The sequence below is a fragment of the Lichenostomus cassidix genome, chromosome 13 (genome assembly GCF_008360975.1).
Source record: "Lichenostomus cassidix isolate B80296 chromosome 13, HeHo_3.0, whole genome shotgun sequence".
Lineage (NCBI taxonomy): Eukaryota > Metazoa > Chordata > Aves > Passeriformes > Meliphagidae > Lichenostomus > Lichenostomus cassidix.
The window spans coordinates 12,225,625-12,252,286 of record NC_139494.1 but is presented as its reverse complement, the minus strand read 5'-3'; the positions used below and the strand labels follow the sequence as shown (position 1 = coordinate 12,252,286).

Below are 26,662 nucleotides of genomic sequence, written 5' to 3'. Positions count from 1 at the left end.
CAATTCCACATTTGTAGTTTCACTTTTGACTGAACTCTGGCTACTTTTGTGCTGGGTCCTGACACTGGAGCCAGCTTGGTGCTGGGCTTGGTGTGACCTTCAGCCCAGCATGGGCATCGGGGTTGTGTTACCCCTGGGCTGCTCTGGGATATTGTGTAAAATCACCAAAACCCAGCAGCATGGGGTGGATGGCTGCTCCTGCCCATGTAGCACTTGCAGGGCTGTGGGGGGGCTGGAGACCCCCATTGTCCCACTCCCACTGGTGCTTTGGGGTCACTCACCTTGAGGGGCTGCTCCTCCTCTCCTGGCTTTGGGGGTTCAGCCCCTGGAAGCTGCTGCAGGCAAAGCAAGGAGAGTAGTGCTAGAACAAAGGAGGGCTTGAAAGCCCTTTGTCCTTTAGTCATTGTCCCCTGAGCCTGAGAAGTGCTGGCCATGAACCCCCGCAGAGGGGGGGTTCCAAAGTGACCCTCAAGGAGGGACTTGAGCCCAAGTTCAGCTTTTCCCCAGCAGCAAAGGTCAGTGAGGAGGGGTGTACCCTGGCAGTGTGCCCCCATGGAAGGTCCTGCTGCCCCTTCAGCATGGGGAGTCCTCCCCATGGTGCCCCAACCCCCTGTCCCACCTCTGCACTCCACTTTCTTCCTCACACGTTGCTTCTCACCTCCCCCATCCCAACGCCACCTCCCATTTCTCACCTCCTGCCCCCCATTTACCACCTCCTGTTCCCCCCAGGGGTACCAGAGCCCCCGGGCCCACGGCACCGGTGTCACCAGGCTGGGCGCCAAGACCTGCCCGTGGCGTGGGGTGGGCAGCGAAGCCCCACTGAGTGGCCGTGGAGCTCACGGCTGTGTCCAGCATTATTTCTGAACTGGAGACCTGTGCAGCAGAGGTCTGCCTGGCAACAAGTGATGCAACTGCCAGCAGCCAATAGGACTTTTTTCTTGGCTTCCCCCCAGGGGTGTCAGGGCAGGGTGGGGACCCGAGGGTATTTCCAGAAGCCTCTCTCGGGGCGCGCATTGCCATCGGGGAGCCCATCGGAGCCATGGCTGAGGAGCAGCGGGACCTCATCTCTGACCGCGGCAGCGCCGTGCTCAACACTGGGGACACCCAGAGGTGCCACTGCTGGGGGCATGGGGATGGGGGGCATGGGGAGGGCTAAGTGGGCACAGTGGGGACTTGGGGCAGGGGGGGATATTGGGTGGTTGTGGGATGGAAGGGGATACAGTCGGTCCAAGGCAGCGTAGAGTGACTATGGGGCAGAAATTGGGACACAGGTTGTGGGAATGGGGCACTGTGGAGCCAAGAGGGTCGTGGAAGGGACCAGAACATGGCTGTGAGGCAAGGCAGGGGCACGGGGTGGCTTGGGATGGGGGGGAATTGAGTGGCTATGGGATGGGAGGCATGGGGCGGCTGTAGGAGGGGGACATGGGGCAGCTGTGGGATGGGGGAAATTGGGTGGCTCGGGGATTGGGAGGGACACGGGGTGGCAATGGGCTGAAGGGGGTCACTGGATCTCTGGGGCAGCCGGGGACAAGGCGTGGCGATGGGGTGGCCAGGCTTACAGGGTGGGGCAGGAAGCCATGGCTTGATCTTTGGGAGAAGAAGCTTTGGGGGGAGGAGGCTGTGGGACAGGCAGGTTGATAACGTGGCCATGGGGCAGGAGCGGACCCTGGACCCAAGTGGCTTTGTGGGGCTGCCCCCCCCATGTCCCAACTCGCCCCAATGTCCCAACCCCCGCGGGGGGAGGACCCCACCCTAAACTTGCAGCCAATCAGAAGCCCTGAATCTATGACGTCACCAGTCACCAGGCAGACGCTCGTACAGCGTGTCCCGTTCGGGACTTGTCCCTCGGCCGGGCAGCGTCCGCTCGTCCCAGGGCAGCGGAGACAGGGAGTGACCTCTGGGGCGCCGCTGCACCTCGACAGTGCCACATTCATCCAGTGGGGCAGGATCTGGCACAAAATTTTAAAAACTAAATGCAGTCCAATGTCCCGTGGGTGGTGTCCTCTGCCCCACGGACCACCGAGGTTCCAAGCGGCTTCATCATCCCGCGAAAGGCGATGCCCAGAGTGATGCCGTTTCCCAAAATCCCCTGACAACGCCCTGACCCCACCCACTTGTGTCCACGTGCCCCTCGGTCCCCCTCCCGTGTCCCCACCTCTCCCCGCCCCCGCAGAGGGTTTCAGTTCCCGGTGCGGGGGGGTGACCTTCATGCTGAGGTTTCACTTCTGCGCTCTGCGATGGGGGAATTTACATTTGTCTGGCTGCAAATCCCCCGGGACAGGGGTGTTTGGGGCGGGGAGGGGGTGATGGCCGGATAACATCTCCTGCTGCCGTTGGGCGGCTGAGCTCTCTGTCTGCATCCCGCAGGTCTGCACTGAGGCGCAAAGCCGCCTTCTCCACAGTCTCCATCCTGATCGCCCTGCTCATCGCCGGCCAGGCTGTCACCATCTACTTCGTGTACCAGCAGAGCGGGCAGATCAGCAAGCTGACCAAGACCTCCCAGAGCCTGCAGCTGGAGGCTCTGCAGAGGAAGCTGCCTGCCAGTCAGTAGCCCCATGGGCACAAGAGTGGTGTGAGGGGTGGGGGAGATGGGATGAATCCCTTCTGGACCACTCAGCCCAGTTGGTGCCCCTCACAGTTCTCCTTTCTCAGCAGGTGCCAAGCCAGTGAATAAGATGAAGATGGTTATGGCCAATAGCCCCATGGTCATGAGGATGCCACATCCTGACCTCATGGAAGACCTTGAGGTAAGAGATCCACCACTGCTTGGCACTGCCTGCCGTCCTCTGGGCTTTCTGCCGTGCTCACACTGCCCCTCTGCCTTTTTCCTCAAGGTTATGGGCCCTGCTAGCAACAAAACCGAGGACATAGTGAAGCACCTGCTGCTGGTAAGATCCCCTGCTCCCCCACTGCCACCCCCCACCACCCCAGCTGCCTCCTGCACTGGTCTGGGGTCTCTTGGGGTGCTCACAGCTGGTGGGAGCTCCTGGTTTCCTGCAGCGTCCATCTGGCTGATACCAGCAGAGCTCCAGCCCCCTTCCCCCACCTTATTTTTCTTTGTCCTCACTGTGGTGGTTGCTCTGCAGCAAGCAGACCCCGGTAAGAAGTTCCCAGAGCTGAAGGACAGCCCAATGGACAACCTGAAGAAGCTGAGGAAGACCATGACTTACACAGACTGGAAGGTCAGTGCTTGTCACTGTCACTCTGTCCTACCTGCCTCCCAGTCCAGGTGTTTTGGGAAGGCTCTGGAGTATCCCCAGCAGGATAAACAAAGTCCGACTTGAGCCAGGCTTGGGCTGCTCCCACCCCAGGGAAGGGGATGGTGTTCACCACCTTCCCTGGCCAAGCTGGAGCTCCTGGCATGGCTTCCCTGGGGTGAACTCCCTATGTGCCCATTAATGTGCTGGTCCCCCTTGTTACAGTCCTTCGAGTCCTGGCTGGACAAGTGGCTGCTGTTTGAGAAGGCCAAGAACCCTGAGTTGGAGGAGCGCAACGCAATCCCTGCGGAGAAAGGTACTGGGGATGGGGCTGCTGAGCTGGGGAGGGTCAGGGAGGTGTTGGCATGTGGCATCTCACAGGGAACCAAGCCCTCCCTCCAGTCATGTTCCTACTTTTCCCGTGGGAAGCCTCCGTTTGGTGGCTGTTAGGACATCACATAGCATCTCTGCTGCCTGCAGGGCATTTGGGGTGAGCAAAAAGCTGAACAGCTGGAGCACCACCCCAGATCCTCCATCTCTGGGTAGCCCAAGAGCTTCAGAAAGGTCGTCAGGTTGGGGCTTGTTCACCTTTAACTGTTTCTGGATAGAATCTCCTGGTGAGGCTGCTGAGGGGGAGAAGGGCCTGGGTGGCTGACAGTGTCCCCTCTGTTTCTATTGCCCTAGTGCAAACTAAGTGCCAAGCAGAGGCCAGGTTTGGGAATGACCAGCTGGGCCACTTCCGCCCACAGTGCGATGAGAACGGTGACTACCTGCCTAAGCAGTGCCATTTCTCCACCGGCTTCTGTTGGTGCTGCTACAAAAATGGCACCAAGATTGAGGGCACTGCTACTCGGGGAAAGCTGGACTGCCCTGGTAGGTTGCCATGGAGGGGAAGGAGAGGAATGAGCAGTAGGCATGGACTGCTGGGGATTAGTGAGGAGAGCTAGGAGAGGAGAGGAGGGCATCTAGGCTGCAGGAAACACCCCTCACCCATCCAGCACCAGCATATTAAGGCTGGAGGGCACCCCAAAACCTGCAGCCCCCCACACCAGCTGCAGTCAAGGTGCGCAGTCAGGGTTTTCCATGAGCCCCCAGCCCAGCAGTGGGTGTGGGCTCTCCCCCACTGTCCTCAGGGGGATGGGGGTGGGTGATGGGGCAGCCCCGGGGTGCAGCACCCTCATCCTGCCCTCCCTTTGCAGACACTGATGCTCCCGCTGCTGCCTCTTCCACCACGGAGCCGGAGGAGATGATCTTCTCCGGGGTGGACGGGCTTAAGCTCAGTGCGAGCAAAGGTGAGTGTCCAAGTGTCCCCAGAGACCTGGGGACTGCTGGGGAGGGGGAGGTTGTGATGGAGAGGGGTTTTGGGAGGTCCTTGGGCTGTCTTACTGACAAACTCCTCTTGTTACCCCACAGTAAACTAGAAGAGGATGCCAGCAGTTGCCTTCAGCATCCCAGCTCCCGCCTTATTATTTTTCTCTATTTCTTTTCTGCTCTTATATTGCTTTTCCAAGGTGGTTAACAATGGGCATCCCTGGGCACCCTTCCCCTGCTGCAGAGCATCAGCCAGGGCTGAGCTGCCAGCACCAAAGAGTCCCCTCAGAGGGTGGGTAGAGCAGGCTGGAAAATTATTTCAACTATGTCAGATCCATAAATCCTGTTCTCTTTGGCTCGACCTCCAACAGCATCCAGGCACTGGTACAGCTCACCCCTGCTGAAGAACTAATGCTTCCTCACACTGAACGAACATTAAAAGCAGCAAAACAACCCCCACCAGCTTCTTAACTGATCCCTGTAGGCTGGAGTTCTGTTAGATTATTGGAGTAGTGGGTTTTTATTGTGGAGTGCTGATTTGTAGAGATTCGCCTACAGCCACAGCAGTGGGTAACCATGGGCAGAGGGGCTTCTAATTTTCCTGAATATATCCAATTGTTCCTTTATAAATGATCTCACAAGCTAATAATCTCAAATAAACTTTTGAATAAGAAAGCCTTGTAAGCAACTCCTCCAGGGCTCTGTGTGGTGTTTGCAGCTGTCTGAGGTTAAAAATAAATGAATCTTAACAAAAAAAGGGATAAAGAAAAATCTCTGCAGACACTTGGACACCTCTGTCCCCATCCAGGATTGTTCATGTTTCTTGTCCCATCCCTTGTTTGATTTCACTTGTACCCTGGGGTCCCCCAGCCCCAGACAGGCAGACACTGGGCTTTCCTCTCCCACCCACAACATCCTCCAAAGCCAGCTGGCCTTGGTCACCTCCCTTCCCCTGAAAGGAGCTGAAGCAAAATCTCAGTTTGTTGTTTTTTATTTTGTATTTCATAAAAAAACAACACAAAAACTGACTCTGCCTTGGCTGAGAACAGCTGCTGCACACAACTGTTCAGTGCAACTCCAGGGACATGATAATCACTGCTGTCAGTGTTAGAATAAAAAGGAAACCCAAAAGCTCTCTTCTGTAGTAGCAAAAGGACTGACACCACAAGTCACAGGAGGAGGGAACAAAAAGGTAAAAGTTTCTCTCAAAAATATAGCTCTGTGGTAAGAGAAAGGGATGGTTGGGTGTCAACAAGGGGAAAAGCAGTTTATGCTCTGCTCTGGTCAAACTGCCTCCTCCAGTTCCATTCCATCTGGAGGGACTATAATAAACACATCTCTGGGCCCCAGCAGGACAAGAGGAGGCAGAAAGTTACACGGCTCTGCTCTAAAAGTCACAGTTAAGAGAAGTTATAAATTATTTTTTAAAAAGTTGAAATTCTCCTGGTGAGCTTCCTTTTCCTCTCTTCTCTTTGATCTTCCCCCATGAATCTTTAATCACAGGAATGCGGTACCTTTGGGGAGAGGAGTTAAAAGAGTTAGGGATGGGGAGGAGAACAGCCTTACAGCTGAGCAGAGCATGGGCAGAAGCATCTGGTCCACTTCCAGGTGGCTACATCATCACCATCTAATCCACATCACTTTTCCAAGCTCCCTGTAGTCAGCAGGGACAGACAGACTGCCAGAGGCTGCTCATCTCTGCTGGTGACAGAGGTCAGCAATGCCCAGGCTGGACATCCAGTTCTCAGCAGCTAAAGAGTTGAGGTCAGACACATCCAGAGAAGCCAGCTCATGGCTGCACGACATTCCTCACACTGCTCCACTCCCTGGCCCTCTAATCCAAGGCCAGGGTGGCTCAGTGAGCACTCAGAGGGCACATTGTCTTCCCAAAACTGGCCCAGGAGTTCTGAATGTGGCCAAGGTTACGCCGCTCAGGGTACCACTGGCCAGTCCCCACAGGCCATGTACCTTCTCACAATCCTTCAGGCTCAGCTGCTTTCTTCTTCTACAATGGAAAGGAAAAATTCGTCAGTATCATTTGCACTACAAACATGAAGGACCCAGCAAAACCACTGAGGCTTCCTGGATATGTCCCTGTAAAGGTGGCAGCTATCACAAGTAGTCTCTTTCTGTCACCCCTTCAAGCCCTTGAGATGGGAGGCAGAAGCCTGCCAAGCCCTTGGGAGCTCCAGTTTGTGCTGAGAAGGAGATGAACAGACAGTTGAAGAGACTTGCTTCTTGGCCAGGACTAAGTCCTTTGCCACCAGAAGGGCCCCTGGTTTTGACCATTTCAGGGAAAGGAATCTCCTGTAGCAGTCATACAGGAAAAAGCCCTTTAAACCACCCTAATCACAACCAAAGGTCAGGCTGTCTCAAGAGTGGCCACAGTGAACTGCAGGCTCCCCTGTACTGCTAGCAAGGCCAGGACATGGCTCTGCTCCTCCTGCAGCCTGGCACACTGCTGGGATGAGCACCACCAGCCCAGGCTCTGACACATACCTTCTTCTTCTTCTTGGGAACCTCAGCAGAGCCATCTGCTACAGGCACCCCTTCCAAAGATGCCTTTTTGCTCTTCTTCTTTTCTTTTCCAGTCTTCTTTTCTAGGAGAGGGAAAGAAAAGCCAGCTAAGAGAGGGACTCTGGTATTGTCAGCCTCTGAGAAGGAGCACCTCCTACCTCTGACTGGTAGGAGCACCTCCACTAAGTTTTTGATTGCATCCAAACCTGAGCAAGATTTCCAGAGCAGGAATGGGTGAAGGCAGAGCTCTGCCACAAGCAGCAGCACTCAGGGATGCTTCCCTAATACCCCTGAGCCAGAGCAGCTCAATCCCACCATCTGTGCACACATATGGGTGGAATTACACAGAATTTCCTTCTTTCCACCTCCTGCTGCACACCTGCTCCAAGGAACTGCTTCAGGGCTGGAGTAGAAGATGGGCACATGCCAGAAATGAGAGCCAAGGGAGATGCTAACACAGGGTGGACACGAGGTTCACCTCAGCACAACTGCTCCAAGCAGCTCCAGCTCACCCCCATCCAACAGCTCACACAAGAGCCAATGGACAAGACTGTCTCCTCCAAAAATAAGGGTTGCATTTCAGAAGAACAAAAACCTCAGCAGATCTGCCTCAGTCAATCCATCTTACCCCCAGTTTTTTCGTTTTTTTTAAAGCCTAAAAGATCAGCACAACACCAGCTCTGATTTGCAAATGCAGGGTGCACTGCAAAGGAAAAAATGGATTAGGGCAGAGAGCAGGGCACTAGAGAACAGCAAGGCATAGAAAGGTCACAAGTGACAAGAGGAAATAACCTCAAGTGGAGCCAGAGGAGATTTAGATTGAATATTAGGAAAAATTTCTTCACTGAATAGGTTGTCAAACACTGGAACAGGCTGCCCAGGGCAGTGATGTAGTCACCAGCCTTGGTGATATTTAAAAGATATGCAGATATGGTACCTGGGGACATGGTTTGGGAATGGACCTGGGTTAAGGGTTGGACTTCATGATCTTACAGGCCATTTCCAAGCCACGTGACTCTATGATTCCATGAGGGAAGCAGCCAAGCAGGAAGCCAATGGGAAAGTGGATGCTACTTTTGCAAGGCACCAGAGGCTGAACGTGCATCAGCTGCAAGAACCTATTGCAAACTAGGCCCCAAGTAGGATGCTTACTTTTAGCTGTTTTTTTCTTTTCCTTGCTGCCTGCCACCTTCTCCAGGTCACCATCTGTTTTCTTCTTTTTCTTTTTGGGTGCTTCTTCACTAGTCTGCCCTTTCCGCTTCTTCTCCTTGGGCTGCCCCACAGCCCCATCCTCTCCTGTCAGTTTCCGCTTCTGAGACGTTTTCTGCTTCTTGTTCTCTTTGTCTTTGCTCTTGGACGTTTTCACAGCCTTGTCTGCTGTGGAGGGTGGTTTCTTTTTTTCCTTCTTTTCTTTTTTCTCTTTTTTCTTCTTCTTCTTCTTCCCTTCCAACCCCTCCACTGTCTGGTCTGCAGGGACTTTGGCAGCAGTGGTGACCTCGGTTTCACTCCCTGAGCTTGGTTCCTGTGACTGTGGGACGGAGAGCAGGGCATGTGATGATGCTGGGGTCACTTGCACCCCTTTTGCCCCAACATCATTCTCTTTCACTGCCAGGGTTTTCTTCTGTGGGGAAGCTTTGAGGCTGGCATGATCTGGCTCTGTTTTTCCTGCCACCTTCTCTTTGTTGGAGGATTCTGTAACTTCCTGCCCTGAAGGGGGGTTGTTTTCTGCACAAACAAGAGAGAGAAGACAACTCAGAGAGCATTCATCACACACACTACAGTCACAGCAGAATGGAACTACATATTTGAAGAGGAGCATCCAGCTCTTCTCCCAAAAAAAAGCTAAACTTGTTGCCATCAATAGCAGAGTCAGAGGAAAATGCCCCAGCCTGTAGTGGGTGACAACACCCACAACAGCTTTGGCTGTTTGACAAGGTGGCACAGGTGAGTGAGCAGGACACCATCCCCAGTAAGCTGGGGATAGATAGTTCTGACCTTCTCAACAGCCCTTTGCACAACTTCATGACGTGTCCAAGAGACCAAGAGACCCATTTGAACTTCTAGAGTGGACCAGAGCTCATTTGAAGGTGTCAGGGTCACAGAAGAGCAGAAGCAGCTTCCAGCTCCAAGTTTTACAATTTGCTAACAAACCAGGGAAATGGTGGGCCATTCATTTCTCCACAGGTCTTCTCACTTGCTTCCCCTTCTCTGCTCTCCAGACATGCAACAGAGCCCACAGAGCCCACAGGGAGTCTTGAATACCAGCACTGTGCAGATGTTCTCCAGACAGTGTTTGAACCTTGCACAGAAGCCAGCACTACCCAGCCAGTGCAGCATGCATCGGCTCCAGGGAGAGCCCTGCCTGCTCCCCTTAATTACTGTGGTTAAAGCACATCTTGGAAGAGGCAAAGGCACTGAGGCTTGGAGGCAACCAGCACAAGCAGGGTGTTCAGGGAGAGGGCTGTGCTGTGGCCAGGAAGCCAGCAGACGGCAGCAGCACTCCATGCTGTGGCTCCATGGTAGAGACACACTGGGAACAGGGCCCGTCCCAGTGACACCCTCCCCAGTGTCACCCTCCCGTGCCAGCATGGCTTTGCTCCCGGGCCAAGCAAATTCCCAACCTTGCCAAAGGGGACCCACCTGCTTTGTGGTTTGCAGCCACCTGGTTGTCATCTGTGTCGGAGTCACTGCTGTCGCTGCTCGAGCTGTCGGCTGGGGCTGCTTTCAGGGGGCTCTTGGCAAGGGAGTTTGCAGCAGTCACAGCTGCCTTCCCTGGTCCCACTTCACCTGCAGGCTGCGGGGGAACCGTTTTTGGTGCCTGGGGTGTTACTGGGGTCTTGGAGATGACTGGGTAGCCTGTGAGGAGGGACTGAAACAGCACAGAAACACTGAGGAGTCACAGCAGGGCAGCCTCCCACACACCAGACACACTGTTCTGTCTCTGCTGCTATTGTCCTCATACTCCAAGTGAAGGGCCCACCTTTGGCCACTTGTGGAGCCAGCTCTGACAGCCCAGGGCTACCAGGAGAGGGACCAGCACTGACAGACACCAGCTGAGCTGACAGCCTCGAGAGCTGCCAGCCAGAGGTTCTCCTTTGTTCTCACCCAGCAAGGCAGGCTTGGGGGAGGCTCCTGGCCATCAGCTGCACCCACGCACAGCTAATGCACTGCAGATGTGCTGCACGCCCTGCACGTTACTTACAAAGGGAATTTAATGTCTTGGACATGGGTTAAGTTACAAATAAAAGTGGGGGAAAAATGTTCCTGCTGCTATTGGCACTGTACACCAGATCTCCTGGTTTAACCCTTGCAAGGCACCACCATCTCCTGTCTCTTCTCCCAGCCCTGGACCCAAGGCCTGGCTGCCTGGGGAGGCACTCCAGGTTCAAAAACCTCTCTCTCTGCCCCCACCAAAAAGGTCTTGCTCACACCACTGCACTGGGGGCCCCCACTTCTTTGCTGGCAAACCCACCCAGCATCCCATCTGCTATGGCTGAGAATTGAGTCTCTCTCAGTCCTACTTAGGAGCCAGCTTCAAGACCTGAGAGGACCATCCCAGCCTGCTCAGGTACCATACCTGTGATGCTGCATCCTCTTCCTCCTCACTGGACTCTGAGGAGGAGCTGTGGGCTGGCTGGGTACCTCCTGGTTTCTGCAGGGGGCCTGCTGGAAGAGCAGAGTTCAACCTGTTAAACCTACCACTGCTGCCTGGGGCTGAGCTCACCTCCCCAGCACAGGTATTGCCACCTTCAGCCTCCATAGAAAGGGGAGTGCTCTGCCAGGCTGGAGAGGAGGAAACCCCTTCCAAGCACTGCACACTTCCCAGGGGGTAACAAAAGGCTGTCCCCACCCTTGTATCACCAAGAACATCTTCTAGAGAGAACTGACCAGGTTTGGGGGGCTGCTTGGGCGGCTCCTCCTCATCACTGTCGGAGGAACTGCTGCTGTCTGAGGTGTCCTCTGACTGGGTGGGTGGCACAGCCAGGCTCGGGTGGGTGTCCTGGGCTGGCTGCAGGACTGGTTTCCTTGCCTTGCCAGTGGAACTTCCTGGGCCAGCAGTGTTGGCTGGAGGAGCTTTCCCCACAGGAACCGTTTGCTTTTGGCTAGAAGCAGCTGGAACCTAGGTAGAGGGAGATGAAATATATCTGGAAGGAGGAATAACTAACAGCTCGTGACCATGAACTATAGGCAGCAGCCCAGAGTAGATGGGTTTGGACCACCTTGATCCTTCTTCAGCTGTACTGCTCCAGTTAATGTCAAGGTTAGCCCAAGAACCTCCCAGAGGGCCCAGCTTGCCCCAGCCCACAAGGGGAGCAGGCAGCTATAGCCATGCAGACAACTGCTATCCCAGAAGAAACCAGCCAGCCAGGAGACAAGAACAGCAAAGATCCCAGAGCTACCCTCTGCCTCACCTCGTGGTGTGGTAATCATGGTTACGATAGAGCAGCTCTTCCCTGCTTCATGAACACATCCCTCAGCTGGGGACATGGCATCAGCCTCAGACCCCAGCAGACTCATCTTCTCTGTCTCCAGGGAAGTTCCCCACCTTAGCCTCCTCCATCATTACCTTTCCTGGCAGCTTGTTGTGCTCCAAGGCGTCACTGCTTGAGCTCTCAGACACTCTGCTCACTGTAGGGACAGCAGGAGCTTTTGTCTTCTTCCCCAAAGGCAGGGTGGCATTTGCCTTTGCAGCCACCATGCTTGAAACTGCAGTTACTTTGATATTCTGCTGGAACAGACTCTAAAACAGATGAGAAAGAAAATCAGGACTGAGCAAACATGGAGGGAAAAGATACAGAAGAATACACCAATCCAGCACTCATTCCTGAGCCTTTCCATCATTTCCAGCACAGCACCAAGGCTTTTTGTTTTTTAATTCACTTCTTTACGGACCAGCTCTGTCTCCCATGAACCTCTGAGCAAGGCCTCTGGCACAGCCAGGAGCAGAAATGAGGCCCAGCACCCCAACAGTGCCAAAAGCATTAGCTCAGTGCCCCAAAGGCACCTACCCTGAGGGCATGCAGGGTAAATGTGCTGTGCTTGCAGGCTGTGAATCCCTACCCACTGCAGCACCAGCATGACTGCAGTTGGAAACCTTTGCAGAGTGGGCACTTGGACTCCAGGGTGTATTCGACACTCTAAAAATCACATCCCAAGAGTTAATTGGCAACAGAGATAAAGACACCAACCACGGGGAAAATCTGCCTCCAGCTCTACAAGCCAGAAACAGATTCGGGGTCAAATTAAGAAGAGCAACTTTGTGGCCTCATACTTGAAACTTCCTTGAAATTTAACATAAGAGGGGTTAAAAATAGAAAGGCCAGGGGCAAGGAAATCAGGCACTGCCGACAGGTCCATGACACAAATGCCAGCAGAGGAGGGAGCAGGAGCCACGAAGGAGCACTCAGCCTCCTGGTTTGTGTTACTGACGAGGCTACGTGAGCAGCTCTCCCCCTCCAGATCTCTGACAAGCTGGGCCTTTGTGGGCTGACATTTTCCTCACACAACATCTGGCCTTGGGAAAGGAAAAGGCCCTGCTTTGCCGTGCAGAGCCGCCAGCCCAACGTGAGCTCTCGGCCCTCTCACACAAAGCTCAAGTTACAGCAACTGCATTATTTTATGCAATCTTAGTAATATAAACATACTTTTCTCAAGGACTGCTCAGGATGGCTGCCTGCCCATCAGCTGGTGGGAGACAGCCTTTCCGCTGGCCACAGCCTCAGGCCAACATGGGGAAGGGTTTCCTGAGTGCTCATAATGTCCCCCTCCTAGCAAAGACATATATGGGATAAGAAGTGTGCTTGGCCACCAAGTCCTGGGCTCAGAGCACCAGCCAAGCCACCACCATGTAGGAACAGCAGCCATGTTCCTCAGTCAGTGGGTTTTTTTATGTGGTTTCTTGGGCTCAAACTGCAGCACAAGACAGCTTCACAGCAAGGCAGCTCTGGCCTCAGGGAGCTCAGCCACAGCTTTGCAGGACTGGCATGAAGACACAAAGAGACTCCAGTGGGAGAGCTGCAATCAGTTCCACGACACTCAGTGGTGCTCTCAGCACAGGTATGGGGTTCACCTCTCTTCTCCAAGGCAGGGAGGGGCCTGGTTCCTTCAGCTGAAAGTCAGCAGGACCACTATGCTACCTTTCAGGGCAGACCCTTCCATCCTCCCAAGGCTTGTGGAAAAAAACAAAACAGAGAACTTCTGGGGTCTGGGAGGAATCAGGCGATGGGATGCCTTGTAGCTACACAGCTCATGGAAAGACTCTTCCTGTAAGGATTTGGCTCAATTTCCAGTCTAAATTCCGGGAGTAGAGCAGAAGGGACAGAGTCCCATAGGAGGTTTGGGCTTGTGTGTCTACTCATGTCAAAGCACTCACACTCTCCACTGCTCTCACACACTGCAAGATTGCTGTGGCTGAGATGTGAACCCAGAGCTGGGGTCAGCCAGACCCACGGACAACACCAAGAAAACATGATCCAGCCAACAGGAGGCTCCTCTGCAGCACTCATCACATGAACAACTACCATCTTCCAAGTCATGAGATCTCCTGAGTGTGCAGCACTAAAAGCCTACATAGCCAGTGGGTCAGCGGCTCCTCACCTGGGAAGGGGGGACTATTTCATCATCTGAATCTGACTCCTCACTGGAATCATCACTGCTGTCCACAGCTGGAGGGGCTGTGGCTGGTGCCAAAGCCGGTGCCTTTTTCACATTTGTTGGTTGGGGCACAGAGTTGGCTTTCACTGCAGGAAAAGTGTAAGAGATTGTCACTGTGAGAAAAGGTTGCTCTCCATGGCTGTCCAGAGCAGGAGCTGTTCTATGTGCAGGGGAGAGGAAGAAAACCAGGAGGATGCAGGTGAGGGAACCTGGCTGCTACCAGGAGACTTACCAGCTTGTGGAGGCTGTTTCTGTGCTGCAGGAGATTCCTCTTCGCTGTCAGATGAGTCACTGCTCCCACTTTCTGAAGCCTGGCTTTTCAAGGTGCTTACCACTGCTTTTTCAGGCTGCCCAGCTTTAGCAGCCTGGCTCAGGTTGGGAACAGGCCTCTGCTGTTCAGATAACCTCTTAACAAGAAAGAAACACAAGCATAGAAACGCAATATTAGTACAGGTGCTGTTTAGGAGTTTAAGTGCAGTTTCAGCTCAGGCTGGGTTTTGTTTTACCCTAACACAGCTGTTACTAACATAACACTCATAACTACCATCCTTGGTGTGTTATGAGTGGAACAGGCTTCAGTCACCGCTGGGACTGAGTTGCTGTAAATACATTCCTCTGCATTTAGCAGTTTGCTTCTGACAGAAAGCCCAAGTGTGTTCTTTCATGAGCACACAGGCTAACAGTGCTTGTAATCTCCTAACAAAAATTCCTTCTTGAAGCAGAGACACTGGACAGGAGCCTGAGGACAGAAGCACTGCAACCCCAAGACTCCCACTCCAAGGAAGCCTCTCATTTAAGCACGACCTACCCACAGCTCAGGGAATCTGTAGGAGTTGGGAAGCCTTGTGCCATAACACTTGCAAGATTCAGAGACAGTATTAGAGCAGCTACAGCCTACAGCTGCTGGAGAGCTCAGTGTAGATACAGGGCTGACACAAGGGTTTGGGAACACAGAGGGCAGGCAGAGACAGAGTGTGACTCAACTTGGAAACTGATGTGTCAACAGGTCTAAGAATTTAGAAATATTCAGACAACAAAACACCTCTGAGACTCACTTGGGCTGTGTCTTTCTGCAGCACCTGCAACACTCAGATGTTCCAGGACAGGCCACAAGTCACCTTCCCTGCTGTATCAGCACTAGGAAGCCACAGTCACCTGTGCCTGACATACACAACTGCCAGGTTAGACTCTCTCTTCCTGGCCTCTCTTCAAGGGCTGCAGATCCCCCTCTGGCATACTGAAGGCTAGTGGTGGCACAGGGAGAGGCAGCATTTGTGGAATGATCTGTGAATTTCCTCTCCTGCAGATATTCCCCCAGCTGGCAGTGCTCTGCATCCGTTCATTTACTCCACTCATGGCTCAACTGCGGGCTGCTCTGCCAAAGAGTGCATCATGTTTGCCAGGGCAGGCAGGCCCTGTGCCCCCTGCATGTGATGCCAGCCAGCTTTGGTGCTCCATTAGAGATTCCTGCCTGGTTGCATCGCCCCTGCCACCCTCCTGCCATGCTGCCCAACCCAGTGATACCTCCACAGGCCACAGCAGAGAACACCAGCTTAGCAGCCTTTCGGGAAAACCAACCCTACTGTGCTTCCTGGCACAGCCCTGCCATGGGCTGCCACTGGGGCACTGTTTATCATCTCCAAGCCAAACACCAAACAGACAACAGCATCTGCATGTTTATCCCATTACAGAACAGCTCTCTGAATGAGCCAAGCACATTTTGACTCTGCTTAGAGAAACAGAAACCTCCACAAGTGCTTGGGGAGAGGGGACTGCAAACCTCACTTTTCTGTTTTGTTTTGATACCAGTGAGTCACAATCTCCAGGAGAGAGGCCAGCTTTGCAATGTTGGAGAGACACAAGTACTTGAAGCAGACAGAAGAATTCACACACACTGCTCTGAACGTGCTATTCCTCTCCCTGCTGTCGTGAGCACTGCTGTGCAAGGGAAGAGCTTACCAAGATCAGAGCCCACTGAGTTTTAAGCTCACTGAGTTTTAAGCCCTTCATAGCAACGGGTCTGGCTTCTCCCCCTATGTAGATGCAAAACACAAGGCTGCTCCATTTCCTAACTTAGCAACGGAGTGAGAAAGAGCTGCCATGCAGGGGCATCCTAACACAGAAAGAACATAACAGCATCCACATAGAAACCACCATAAGGTTTACACAGCCTCAGATCTTCCAAGGTACATCCATCCATATCAGATGGATGACAGCATCAGGTGGGATCTGGCCAACAGCACAGCTGAGTTACATCCAGGGAGAAGGTAACAGAGGCAGAGAGTTTCTGCCAGCTTGAGAGCCACAGGTACTGAAGTAACTCAGAGAGGAGGAAAATAACTCAAGAGGAAATAATTTTTCCTGCTCCCTCTCCAGCCCCCAAAGCAGGAGCTGCCTGTGGCTCAGGGAGTGTGATGACTCAGCTCCCGCACAACCCATCTGCCACTCGCTGGGTCCATTTGCATCCTGCAGCGCTGCATGACAAGAGGGGGAACAACACCGAGCCACGTGTGCCCAGCACGTTGTAAAATCACACTCCAGCACTGCCTGTGAGCCACAGGAGCACCGCCGTGCACCAGCACTGGGACCAGTATCTCAGCTGTGGCATGGCCCAGCAAAGGGACAATTGCCACCTGCACAGGGGTGGGAACAGGGTTCAAGGAGGGAAAGAGACCCTCTGTCTCTTGGGGGATTTGGCCTCTTCCCACAGGATCTGCAGTCCAAGATAAGAAGTTGCTGGCACAACTTCTGTCAGCACAACCCACACGGGTTTTCCTGGGATGCTCAAGGAAGACACGGGTTCCCAACACACGGGTGCACGTGCATCTCACACCCACTCCTTGTAAACAGAAGCCAAAGCCTGTCTATAGAGGGCTCAAGTACCACCTTTGGCTCAAAACACTCAGGAAAGAAGCAGCAGAACAAAATTAGCAGCTCCAAAAGAAAAGCTGCTGATCTTTAAGGTCAGACTGTCCCCCATCACCATCCTTTCCCCCCTCAAATATGCAAGCACTTTGTCAACTTCTTTGACTAAATATTCCTGAGTCTTCAGGGGTAAACATACCAATTAAGCAGTTCAATTTAAGCATGATGTTCATTTTAATTGTGCTAATCCACCCCCACAGGGAAAGATGAAGCAGCTTCCAACGCTCTGTATCTGTTTGGATTTTGCACAGAAGCCAGAGGAAGTTGCAGGATACAGTAAGTCAGTGGTTAGCATATGCCCAAGTAGCAGATGGTGAGGGATGAGCTAAGAGTTTGACTGGGAGGACAGGACTGTGGACACAGCTAAGCCCCATGGTTTATCTTCAGGCTTCACTCGTGGTCTCTGCCTGAAGGCTACTAACATGGGAAGAAACAGCTTGTTTGGCAAAAATAGAGCTCCTTCGATGACAAGCTCTTCCTTGCTGACTCTGGTTGTTGAGGGCTAAACGTCAGTTTGCAAGGGTGAAGGTGCTGAAGTGGTTAAATCAGCAGGTAAAACTTGCTGTTGACAGCTTCACAGAATCAACACTGGAGGAAACAAACCTACCTCAGCACATAAAACCTGCTAAAATAGACAAATCTCGATGGCTTTACAGTGGGACCCCATGGCACACCTCTCAAATAGCTGTTCCTGTCACCCAGAGCTGAATCCTCACATATAATCAATCATGCAGGAAGAGAGCAGCACAGAGCCAACTGCTAGAGAAGCGTCCCCCTCCACCCACCTTAGCCGACCAAGGCTATGAAGACAAAAATGCAGAGCCTTGCTGGCTCCTGCCTGTCAATAGTGAAAGGATGTGTTGACAAAGAGCCTCCTTGCAAGGACACGTGAGGCTCTACCCCCAGCTTCCCTTCCTCCCTTGCAGACAATAAAGCTGCATCTCCGAAAGGCTGCTTTCAGGGCATTTTCTGAAGGGCCCTGCAGCTCAGACTTGAGGCAGAAGGTCTCAATACAAAGTGCCTACAATGCTCTCAGGAAGGGCTTTGCATCCCTTCGAGTTTAGCCACCTGAGTCCAGTGTGAGCTCCCAATCCTTCTCCTTCGGTTAGAGAACTCTAACCAACCCTCACAGGAGAGCCAAGACCAAGCTACCTGTGACCCTGCCTGACACAAGGTCCACTCCAGAGGGGCAGGGCATGAGGGAACAGCTGGTATCAAACCATTTGCCTCCCACCCTTCTCTGTTCAGCTGTGTGAGAAGAGTGAGGCTGTATTTGTTTCCAAATAGAAAGATCTTCCTCTTCAAGGGACTGAGAAACAACTTACACCTGGTGTTTCAAGGAGATCAGTAGGAGCATATAAGGGATAAACATTTGTCTTGCATATCCCATCCCTTGGCACTGGGCTGAATGCAGCACCTACCTTCTGGCTGATGGGCACAGAGAGATCCTCCTCTTCACTGGCTGACGAGGCAGAGCTTTCCACTGGCTTTGTACTTTCAGCAGGCTTTGTGGGGGCAGCAGTCCTTTCCAGTGAGGTTTTAGCCTGCTTTGGCACTGCTGATTTTGGTGCTGTTTTCCCTTGGGACAGTGGAAGTGTTTTTGCTGGAGCTGCCTTGATGGGAAGTGACGCTGCTGGTGTAGGTTTCACTGGGGATGGGATGGCCTGGGAGGACTTTGGAGGTGGCTTTGTCTGGACAAGACACGAACAGAGTGAAATAAGGCAAATCCCACAGCAGCATAACTCATTTGCTCAGACTGTAATCAAGGGAAGAAATTTCAGAGCCCCCTGAGAAAGGCAAACCCTGAAGGAAGATTAGTGACTGGCAGAACACAAGGAATTCTTTCATCTAGCTGTGTGGGGATGTCTCCCAAGATAAGAAAGCAAGACCATCAGCCTCCTTCATCAGCCTGCTGCTACTAGCAGTCCCCTCCAGTGAGGTACAAGGCAGCACTTTGCACTCTCCCCAGCAGGGAAGCTGAGTTGCACTACAGTTTGTCAAATTAGACACTATTTATTACAATTTATACCTGTGAAGCAAATTCCACCATGACAATTTGCCTCTTCAGGTGGGAAAAGAATCACTGAGGCTTTTTTCATTTAAAAGTACTGATGGATTTTTCTAAGAAAGGCACAATGGGTTGATTAAAGCTCAGAGCTAAGACACGGAGGTGCCTTTTTAACACCTCACGCCTCCTTCCTCCCACCCCCAACATGACTTTGCTACACACAACATGGATTTACAAAATTTTCTTTTCACTGCAGTTTCTAGCCCTGAGAGGCATGCAAGGAGAGAGAGGATCTCAGAGACACGCACTTGGGTTACTGATGGACGTTTTTCATCTTCACTGTCTGATGAGCTGCTGCTCTCTGATGTGTCATCGGGCAGTGCAGCCCCAGGAACCGTTGTGGATGCAGGTTTGGCCAGGCTTGCTGCCAGTGCTGTTTGCTTCACTGCGTTCTTCTTAAGAGACACTGCAACAGCAGGTGCACTTTTCACAGGTGCTGCATTAGACTGCACTGTTTTCACAGCTGGTTTGGCCTGGGAATGAGGGGGGAAAAAAAGGCAGCAGGAGAATCAGGTAACATCTCAGAAGAAAATGGTTGAAAGCTTCAACTGCATGGAATCTGTTTCAAAGCAAACTACCTTGCTAACTTTGACCAGGACAGGCTTGTTCAGACCCATGGGCTGTGGAATACCTGATGCAAGTCACTTTCTCCATGGACTGCCTGACTATATCTGTCAAATTGCATACTAATCACCTCCTACAGATCCCAGGATCTCCCTCAGCTTCAGGCACTAGTAGAAACTGGAACAGAATGGCTGATGCCGGCAGGGTTTAGTGGGGCTCTCAGCCACACAGCATGTGCTCTGGTCTTGGGTTTGGGGATCTCACACACCCAAGGTAAGGGGTGCTGTCAGAATAAAACACTGCAGCACTTCCTCTCTTCTTTAAAAGAAGGGGAGTGATTTCCTAAGGACAAAGAATCCATGTTGGAGAGTTTACCTGGATGGCTGGAGTTTCTAGCTCCTCCTCAGAGGATGTGTCCTCACTTGATTCCTCACTGCTGGTCTCAGCGGCCCCAGCTGCCGGCTCTGAAACACAAGTGAGGAGATGTCACAGCTGCTGCCTGCCCTGAGCCCCCAGAGCATGATGCTAATGTGGCTTTTGAAGTCAGGGAAACAAAACAAACCACAGAGAGGGCTAAGGGGACTTGCAGGGAAAAGGACCTAGCCCTGCTGAAAACATCAGGGGCCTGCTGGGAACAGCTTCTCCAGACAAACACCCTGCCACAAACACCCTGCCTCCAGCGCAGGGAGAGATGGGAAATGCTTCCTGACCACCTCCAACACTGTGAGGAGCTGCCCAGCCACACACAACTCCCCGCAGGGTACCCAGCCTGGCTGGGCCTCCTCTGGAAAAGAGCCAAGAGGAGGACCATTTTCAGATCTATTCCTCACCCTCCTCCTCCTCCTCCAACACACACAGACACACTTCAAAGCATTTAAAGATTTCCTTCAAGACTTCAAACCCCAAAACGAATCACTTTGCAATTGGGAATAAAGAGAAAACACTGTGGTGCCTTTCCAAAAAGCTGGAAATATCAGCAGCATTAACACTGCATCTCCTCCGGACACGCTACGCTTTACCCACAACCCCTGGGTATGTGCTGGGTGCTGCCAGACATCTTAGCACAGGATCTGCTGCTTGAAATGGGAGCAAGCACACAGGATTCATCCCACGTAGCTCCAGAACTGGCTGCTTTGCAGTGTTCTAGCAGCCTCCCTAAGGAACAAGCATCACTCTGAGCTTTCCAGCAAGGGAGCTGAAAGGAACATGCTGAAGGCACGTCTTAAATCCAATCTGCAGCAGAGCTGGAGCTCACACACATCCACCCCACCCTGCAGGCTCCTTACCCGCTTTGGGGGCTGGGGCCTTTGCAGTCAGCGTCTTGTTTTCCTCCTCGCTCTCGGATGAGGAGCTGCTGCTGCTGGAACTTTCCGGTGCTTTGGTTATTACTGGTGCTTTGCTTTGCCCTACTTTGGCCACAGCTGCTGTGGCATGTCCAAGCTTCCCAGGACCAGGCAGTTTCTGGGTCTTGGCAGAAGCTGGAGCTGCAGCTGAGGCATTGGGCTGCTGCTTGTTAGAGAGCACAGTTCTGTCGGTGGCAGGGAGCCCTGCTGCTCTGCCTGCCGGGGCAGTGGGCTTGGGAGGAGAATGCAGGGAGTTGGCAGCTTTGCCACCCACCACAGCTGCTGTCACCTACAGGAAACAAAAGAAATTAGAAGGCTACGCACAGATGAGGAGCTAAATTGGAGACAATGTACCCACAACAGCAATGTGGCAGCCAGGTAAGACATAGAGCTCTTTAAGGAAGCATTTGCGGGACAAATATCTAGACAAGGCTTATGGCAGCATAGGAATTCATTTAAATATGAATTCCATCCCAAGACACATTTCTACACATGCAAACCAATCTGGGACAGTCCTGGCCTCAGAGGACCACCAGCCTTCAAAGCCAAGAGCACTGCCTTACCGTCACTGCACCTTTCCCAGCTGGAGTCTCCTCTTCTGATGAGGACTCATCCTCTTCACTGCTATCTACATTCACTGCCGAGTTTGTGGCCAGGGACAGGCTGGCTGCTGCACAGGAGAGAGCCAGAGAGCAACGGTTTGAGTGTGCTTCTCACACCAACATGGTCTCTGGTTTGCAGGAGGGCCCCAGCAGCAGGGCAGGGTCCCACCTCCTCACCTGACCCAAGACCATCGCCACTGCCATCCCTGTGACAGGCAAGTGTCTTGCTCCTCCACCCCATCCCTCTCTCAGACACCAAGACAGGGAACCTGTCAAGATCTGGAGTTTTCCAAAGGCTGGTCTACAGCAGATCAGACTGAGCCAAAATATATCAGACATGAGTTTTTGTTAGACTCTGCAAGCCAACACCTCCCACATCAGCTGCAGGAGAGATCTTTCCCCACCTCAGACAGAGGGCACTGGCTTTCCAGACCAACTAACAAGATTTTCCTTGATCCATGAAAGAGGTCTGCCTTTGCTGGTCCAACACACATCCAGGACCAACTAGAAGGTGCTCCACAGTGGGCAGTGAGATGTTCCCAAAGCTTCATCCAAGCAACAACACCCATCCCTCCCCAATGAATCATAACAAGTTTTTTTCTAGCTTCAGCAGACATCTGTGCTCCTCAGAAACTCCACGAGAAGGGGGTGCTAAATTAGTTGTCCTATTTTCCTATGAACACAAATGAATAGCCAGAACTTTACAAGCATTTTCTTCAGCCAAGCAAGCTGGGCTGCTCCTACACAAGTCTCCAGTCCTACTTTGCCAACTCCAGGGAGATTAAAGGCTCCTACCATTTGCAGCTTTCGCCTTCTCTTTCTCATCCTCTTCTTTCTCTGAGCTCTCAGAGCTGCTCACGGGATCAGGAACTCTTATCTTTTCTGGGATGACTGCCTCCTCATCACTCACGTTTCTTCTCTTGGAATTTGGTGGAGTTCTGAGGGAAGACAATGGGTGTCAAAATGGGGAAAAATATCTTGAACAAATTAGAATATAATTATTCATTCACTCTCAGATCAGGCTCCAGCCTAAGAATAGGCAGTTGTCATTTCTCTACAGAGGAATTCCTAAGGGGGTGGGAGAAACACTTCTCTAATCTCCAAGGGACATCTCCAGTCCTCACTAAATGTCCAAGAGCAACATATCCCAGCAACACTTGGAGATTGAACCTAGACCTTTATTCTGTGCTGTAGGCAGACTCTTTCTTACTTTAGCAGAGAAATGAAAACATACACAGTCAGGCTGGTGCTCAGTAGAAGGCATCCCAGAGAACAAATTCCATTTCCAGGAAGCAGCTAAAGCCAGAGAATAAGTGCAGCCTCAGGGCTTGGGCAGATATCCTCCAACATGTCCTGGTATTCCACAGGGCCAGGAGAAGTGAATCTAAAGGCTATAAAAGCCGTTTGAAATTGGGTTCACAAGTCAAAATGGCAGGAAGATCAGGTTGCAGAAAGGTTTAAGAAAGGAAGTGGCTGGACCTAGAGGAGATGTGCTGGAAAAAAGGGAGGAACAGGCCACAGAATAGTATTAAACACTTAAACTGCTCAATTGGGTTAAAACATTAAGCAGGAAAAAGAGTTCTCCAGCCTTTAAATTCCACCTGTACCAGAACAGATGATGTGGCTAAAGGTTTTCATTTGAGAATTAAAGACAACACATTTGCTTTATTACAATGGTAACACTGGGCACATGGTGGTGTGATTCACACATGCAATACTTCTAAGCCCCGGGAAACACAATTATCAGAAGCAAATGTCCTCACTTCTGGGCCAGCTTAGCTCATTTTATTTGTTCATCTGTTTTAAAAACAAGATTAATTTAACAATTGGACGAGTAAAGGTTGTGCTTGGTGTCAAGAGTGTTCTTGCAGCACAGCTGTAACAGCAAGTTTTGTGCAAGCAGGCTAAGCCAAAGGCACGTTTGCTCTTAGAAATTCCTGTAACTATTCCAATAATCCTTTTAATAAAGTAACAGGGCAGCCCACACAGGCAGCTCTGATCCTGCAACACCTTCCTGATCTTGCAACACCTCCCTGATCCAGTGGCAGCTGACAGCACAAGAGAGACTGATGTGAGAATTTGTTGTGAGTGACCAGGAGCTCAGAGATACTCTGTGAGTGGAGCACTGTCCCTGCAGCATTCTGGAGCATCTGAGGGCTGCAGGGCTCAGGCTGCTCCTAGGGCTGAGCTGGTTCAGCTTTCCCCTGCTCCCAGGCACCCTTCCACCCCTTCTCTGCATCCTCCAAGAGTAAATGCAGCTCTGGAGGGAGGCCACTCCTGTAACTGCAAGTCTCAGCTTTAGGCTCACTCTGGAAGAGTTTCTGCAGGATACCACCACGGACAGCCTTGGTGAGAAGGGCAAGAGCCAGAAGGCAGATTAAGGAAGGACATTTTTGGGTCAAAAGCCTATGAAGCACCAGGATGTGATAAAGGCAGCTAACTCACAGGAACAGAGCAACTACTAGTCAACACATCCCTCATTTTGACTCCCAACCAGGCAGAACTCCAGCAGACCAGGAATATCAGATGTCTTTGTGGGGCAAGACCATAACAGAAGGGTGACACTGAAGAAGAAAGGAATTAAATCTGAGGCAAATGCCCTATTGCCCCACAAGTTTAAAAGTAACAATGTCTGGGAGGGTTTGCTGCAGCAGGCAGGATAAACAGCACATGGGAAGGTCACCATCAGCACCCGTGAGAGCAACAAACTGCTAGAGGGAGCAACTGCAAATCTATTTCTATGCTGCTACATCCTCACCTGGATCCAGCCTTTCCCCTGCTCAGGTCTGGAGGACAAGAGCAAGGCATGAGGCATCAAGCAGAAAACACTGAAATACCACTTCCCAAGGTTGCTGGCATGGCCATGCTGAGGAGCTCCTCATTCCAGTGCTCCCAACCCCATGGATTCCCAGATAATCCAGCACTGAGGCTGCCACAGGCCTCCCTGCAGTGCTGCACTCCAACATCCAGCCTGAGTGAGCACAGGGTGGGTGCAAATATCACAGATGGGAAGGCTCCCTCCTGCAGACCTTCAGATGGGGGATAACGATGCAGGAAGGCGTTTGGAACATGTAAGGACTTGAAAGGACAGGCTGAAACCAAGAGATTTCCTCTGACTCAGATCATCTGTGATCTACGCCAAGGTTTAAGTCCCTGAAAGAGCTTTGGCATTTCAGCATCTGCTCAACTTCTCTCTTCTCAGGTCAATAATCCTGCAAGGCACGTGGCTTTAAAAAGAAAGTGAAACAGAACTGGGGGACAGATTGCTGAAGTAAAGCATGACTCTGAGCTCCACAACACTCCAGCATCAAGCAGCACAAACAGCATCAGCTGCCCAAAACTAACAACTTATCTCCACGCTCAGGAAATTTTAAACCAGAGTAATCCTGAACATCTAAAATGAATTGCTATGAAACCAGGGGTTAGGAAAAAACTCTGCTGAGCACAGTTATCATCGGAAATCCTCTGACAGCAGGGAATTCCAGCAAATAAAGATCACACATGCCATGCAGCCTAGATGTCAGTACAGTCTGGAATCTATTTGGTAGTCATTCCCTCCTTTGACTTACTTTTCCCAGTGAGTAAAGATGTCCTCGAGGGAGGTCGAGAGGGAAGGGAGCAATTTCTGTGAAAGCAGAGGGAACACCAGTAAGGCACCGGCGCGATGTGAACACAGACAGGAGCACAGACCGCGGAGGCCCATCTAGGAATCCCCAGAAAAACGGGACCGTTCCTCCCTGCACACACCTCCAGCTAAATCCCTCCCACTCCCCGCCCCGCTGCACCCAGGGCCGCGTGTTCCCCTGGAGACTTCCCCTGGAGCAGCACGTGTTCGGGGAGCAGCAGCCCCCCGGTACGGGAGGCTTTACCCGGCGGGCTGCAAGCCTTCTCCCGCCTCCCCCGGCCGGCTCGGGGCCGGGACAGCCCGTGGGCACCGGGAGCACCCGCTGAGTGCCGGGACGCCACGTGGGTCCAGCATGGACCTGCGGTCCGGCGTGCAGCCACGGGCCCGCAGCGCGCCCGGCACCACATGGCGCTGCGGGTGGTCGCCGAGGGCTTTAAGGGGGACCGGGCCCTGCTGCCCTGCCGAGGCCCGCGCTCCGCCACCGCCACCGCTCCCGCTCCCCCGCGGCCCCGCTGCCTCCCCCGCGGCCGGAGCCCGGCCGCCCGTTACCTGCCCGCTCTGCGCCTGCAGCTCCCGGGCGGCCCGCGCGAAGCCGCCGCGGAGCAGGTGCTGGTGGATGAGGGCGAGCAGCTCCCGCCCGCCGCCGCCGTCGGCGGCCATGGCGCGGCCCGCGTGCCGCGCCGGAGGGACGCCACTTCCGCTTCCGCCGCGCGGCCCCATGGGAAATGTAGTGCCGGGAGCTGCCGGGGCGCCATGTGGGGACATGGGGAGGGAGGGTCACCCCTTGGGGGTCTGTCACACCGCCCCGGCGGGGAAAGGGGGAGAAAGAAGGGGGGATTAGCCCAGGGGGCTTCTCATGCCGTGCCGGTGGGAGATGGGGAGAATGGAGTGGCGGTGGGGGGTCACCCCATGAGGGTCTCTCACAGCCCCTCGGCTGGGATGGGGGGAAGGAAGAGCGGGGCTCACTGCACGGTGGTGCCGCATATCGCCCTGGCAGGAGATGGGGGAGAAGGGAATGGGGTTCACCCCATGGCGGCTCCCTACACTGCCCCGGCGGGGGATGGAGGAGAGCGGAGAGCAGGGTGGTCACCCCGTGGCCGGAGCTGGACAGCTGGACCCCTCACACCCCTGGGCAGGAGCTGGGGGCGAACAGAGAGCTGCAGGGGGAGGATAAGCCGCCCACCAGCGAGGGTGGCACAGCGGGGGTTGTTTCAGCAACACCATATGTAATTCTGTGTATTTCGGAACAGTTTTCCATAGGATTCATCCACAGCGCTCCGGGGCTGAATCCTCAGAGATGATTGAGTGCTGAGGGGACTTTGAGCTGCTCGGAGGAGCTGCTCTGGCATTTTTGGGGCTTAAACAAGCAAGGGGCCAGAGGGAAGAAGCTGCTCCTGATGCAGAGCAGCTGTTGGAGAGGGGCCTGTGATGGAGGGGCTGCTCCACTGCCACCCCCCAGCCTGCGCTGATACTTTCCAGGAAAAACCTGGCTCACATCACTTTGGCAGGGGTTTATTTTTGGAAGGTTTAATAATGTCCGTGGTGCGCCTGCCGCTCATTCAAAATACAGACCCTTTATTTGTATTCATAGGCAGGATTAAATATAAAACTGGCCTGGCTCCAGCTGGCTCTTACACCAAACGTCTTTGACACCAGCATCGTCCAAGGCTGTAAAGCTACGGTCCAGGTGGCAGTTTTACAGCTCCTGTAAATGAATTGCAGACCTGGATGGCCTTCTCTGGGACTGACCTCCCCCTGCTCAAATGGTCACTGCAGCCTGGCATAAATGTGGCCACAGCACACGCCACAATGGGGTAGATGGACTGTGACGGTGTCCCAGCACAACTGTGGCTGCT

At 53.0% G+C, this 26,662-nt stretch overlaps 2 protein-coding genes across 9 annotated transcripts; one reads left to right on the top strand and one right to left on the bottom strand.

Annotated features, from left to right (window-relative positions):
* The first annotated feature begins 943 nt into the window (after positions 1–943).
* Positions 944–5,196, top strand: CD74 (CD74 molecule). Of its 4 annotated transcripts, none has more exons than XM_085073725.1 (9): positions 944–1,110; positions 2,368–2,543; positions 2,653–2,747; positions 2,835–2,888; positions 3,087–3,182; positions 3,423–3,513; positions 3,882–4,070; positions 4,397–4,489; positions 4,611–5,196. In XM_085073725.1, exons 1-9 carry the CDS (start codon positions 1,040–1,042, stop codon positions 4,616–4,618), a joined length of 873 nt encoding a protein of 290 aa, XP_084929851.1. In that variant the 5' UTR covers positions 944–1,039; the 3' UTR covers positions 4,619–5,196. The 4 variants fall into 4 exon arrangements, with proteins under 4 accessions (XP_084929851.1, XP_084929850.1, XP_084929854.1 ...); XM_085073724.1 differs by having other exon boundaries at positions 963–1,110; positions 2,656–2,747; XM_085073728.1 differs by lacking the exon at positions 3,882–4,070 and having other exon boundaries at positions 963–1,110; positions 2,656–2,747.
* Positions 5,197–5,483: 287 nt separating this feature from the next.
* TCOF1 (treacle ribosome biogenesis factor 1) lies at positions 5,484–25,492 on the bottom strand. 5 transcript variants are annotated; one of them, XM_085073720.1, is made up of 18 exons: positions 25,356–25,492; positions 24,751–24,806; positions 21,977–22,119; positions 21,143–21,249; positions 20,523–20,868; positions 19,612–19,700; positions 18,921–19,145; positions 18,026–18,295; positions 13,912–14,086; positions 13,623–13,765; positions 11,593–11,766; positions 10,914–11,145; positions 10,603–10,691; positions 9,666–9,894; positions 8,178–8,750; positions 7,008–7,108; positions 6,477–6,513; positions 5,484–6,022 (listed from the first exon to the last, which is right to left on the bottom strand). In XM_085073720.1, the coding sequence occupies exons 1-17, from the start codon at positions 25,464–25,466 to the stop codon at positions 6,481–6,483; spliced, it is 3,096 nt and encodes a 1,031-aa protein (XP_084929846.1). In that variant the 5' UTR covers positions 25,467–25,492; the 3' UTR covers positions 5,484–6,022; positions 6,477–6,480. The 5 variants fall into 5 exon arrangements, with proteins under 5 accessions (XP_084929846.1, XP_084929849.1, XP_084929845.1 ...); XM_085073723.1 differs by having other exon boundaries at positions 6,477–6,510; XM_085073719.1 differs by having other exon boundaries at positions 5,484–6,513.
* Positions 25,493–26,662: the final 1,170 nt, after the last annotated feature.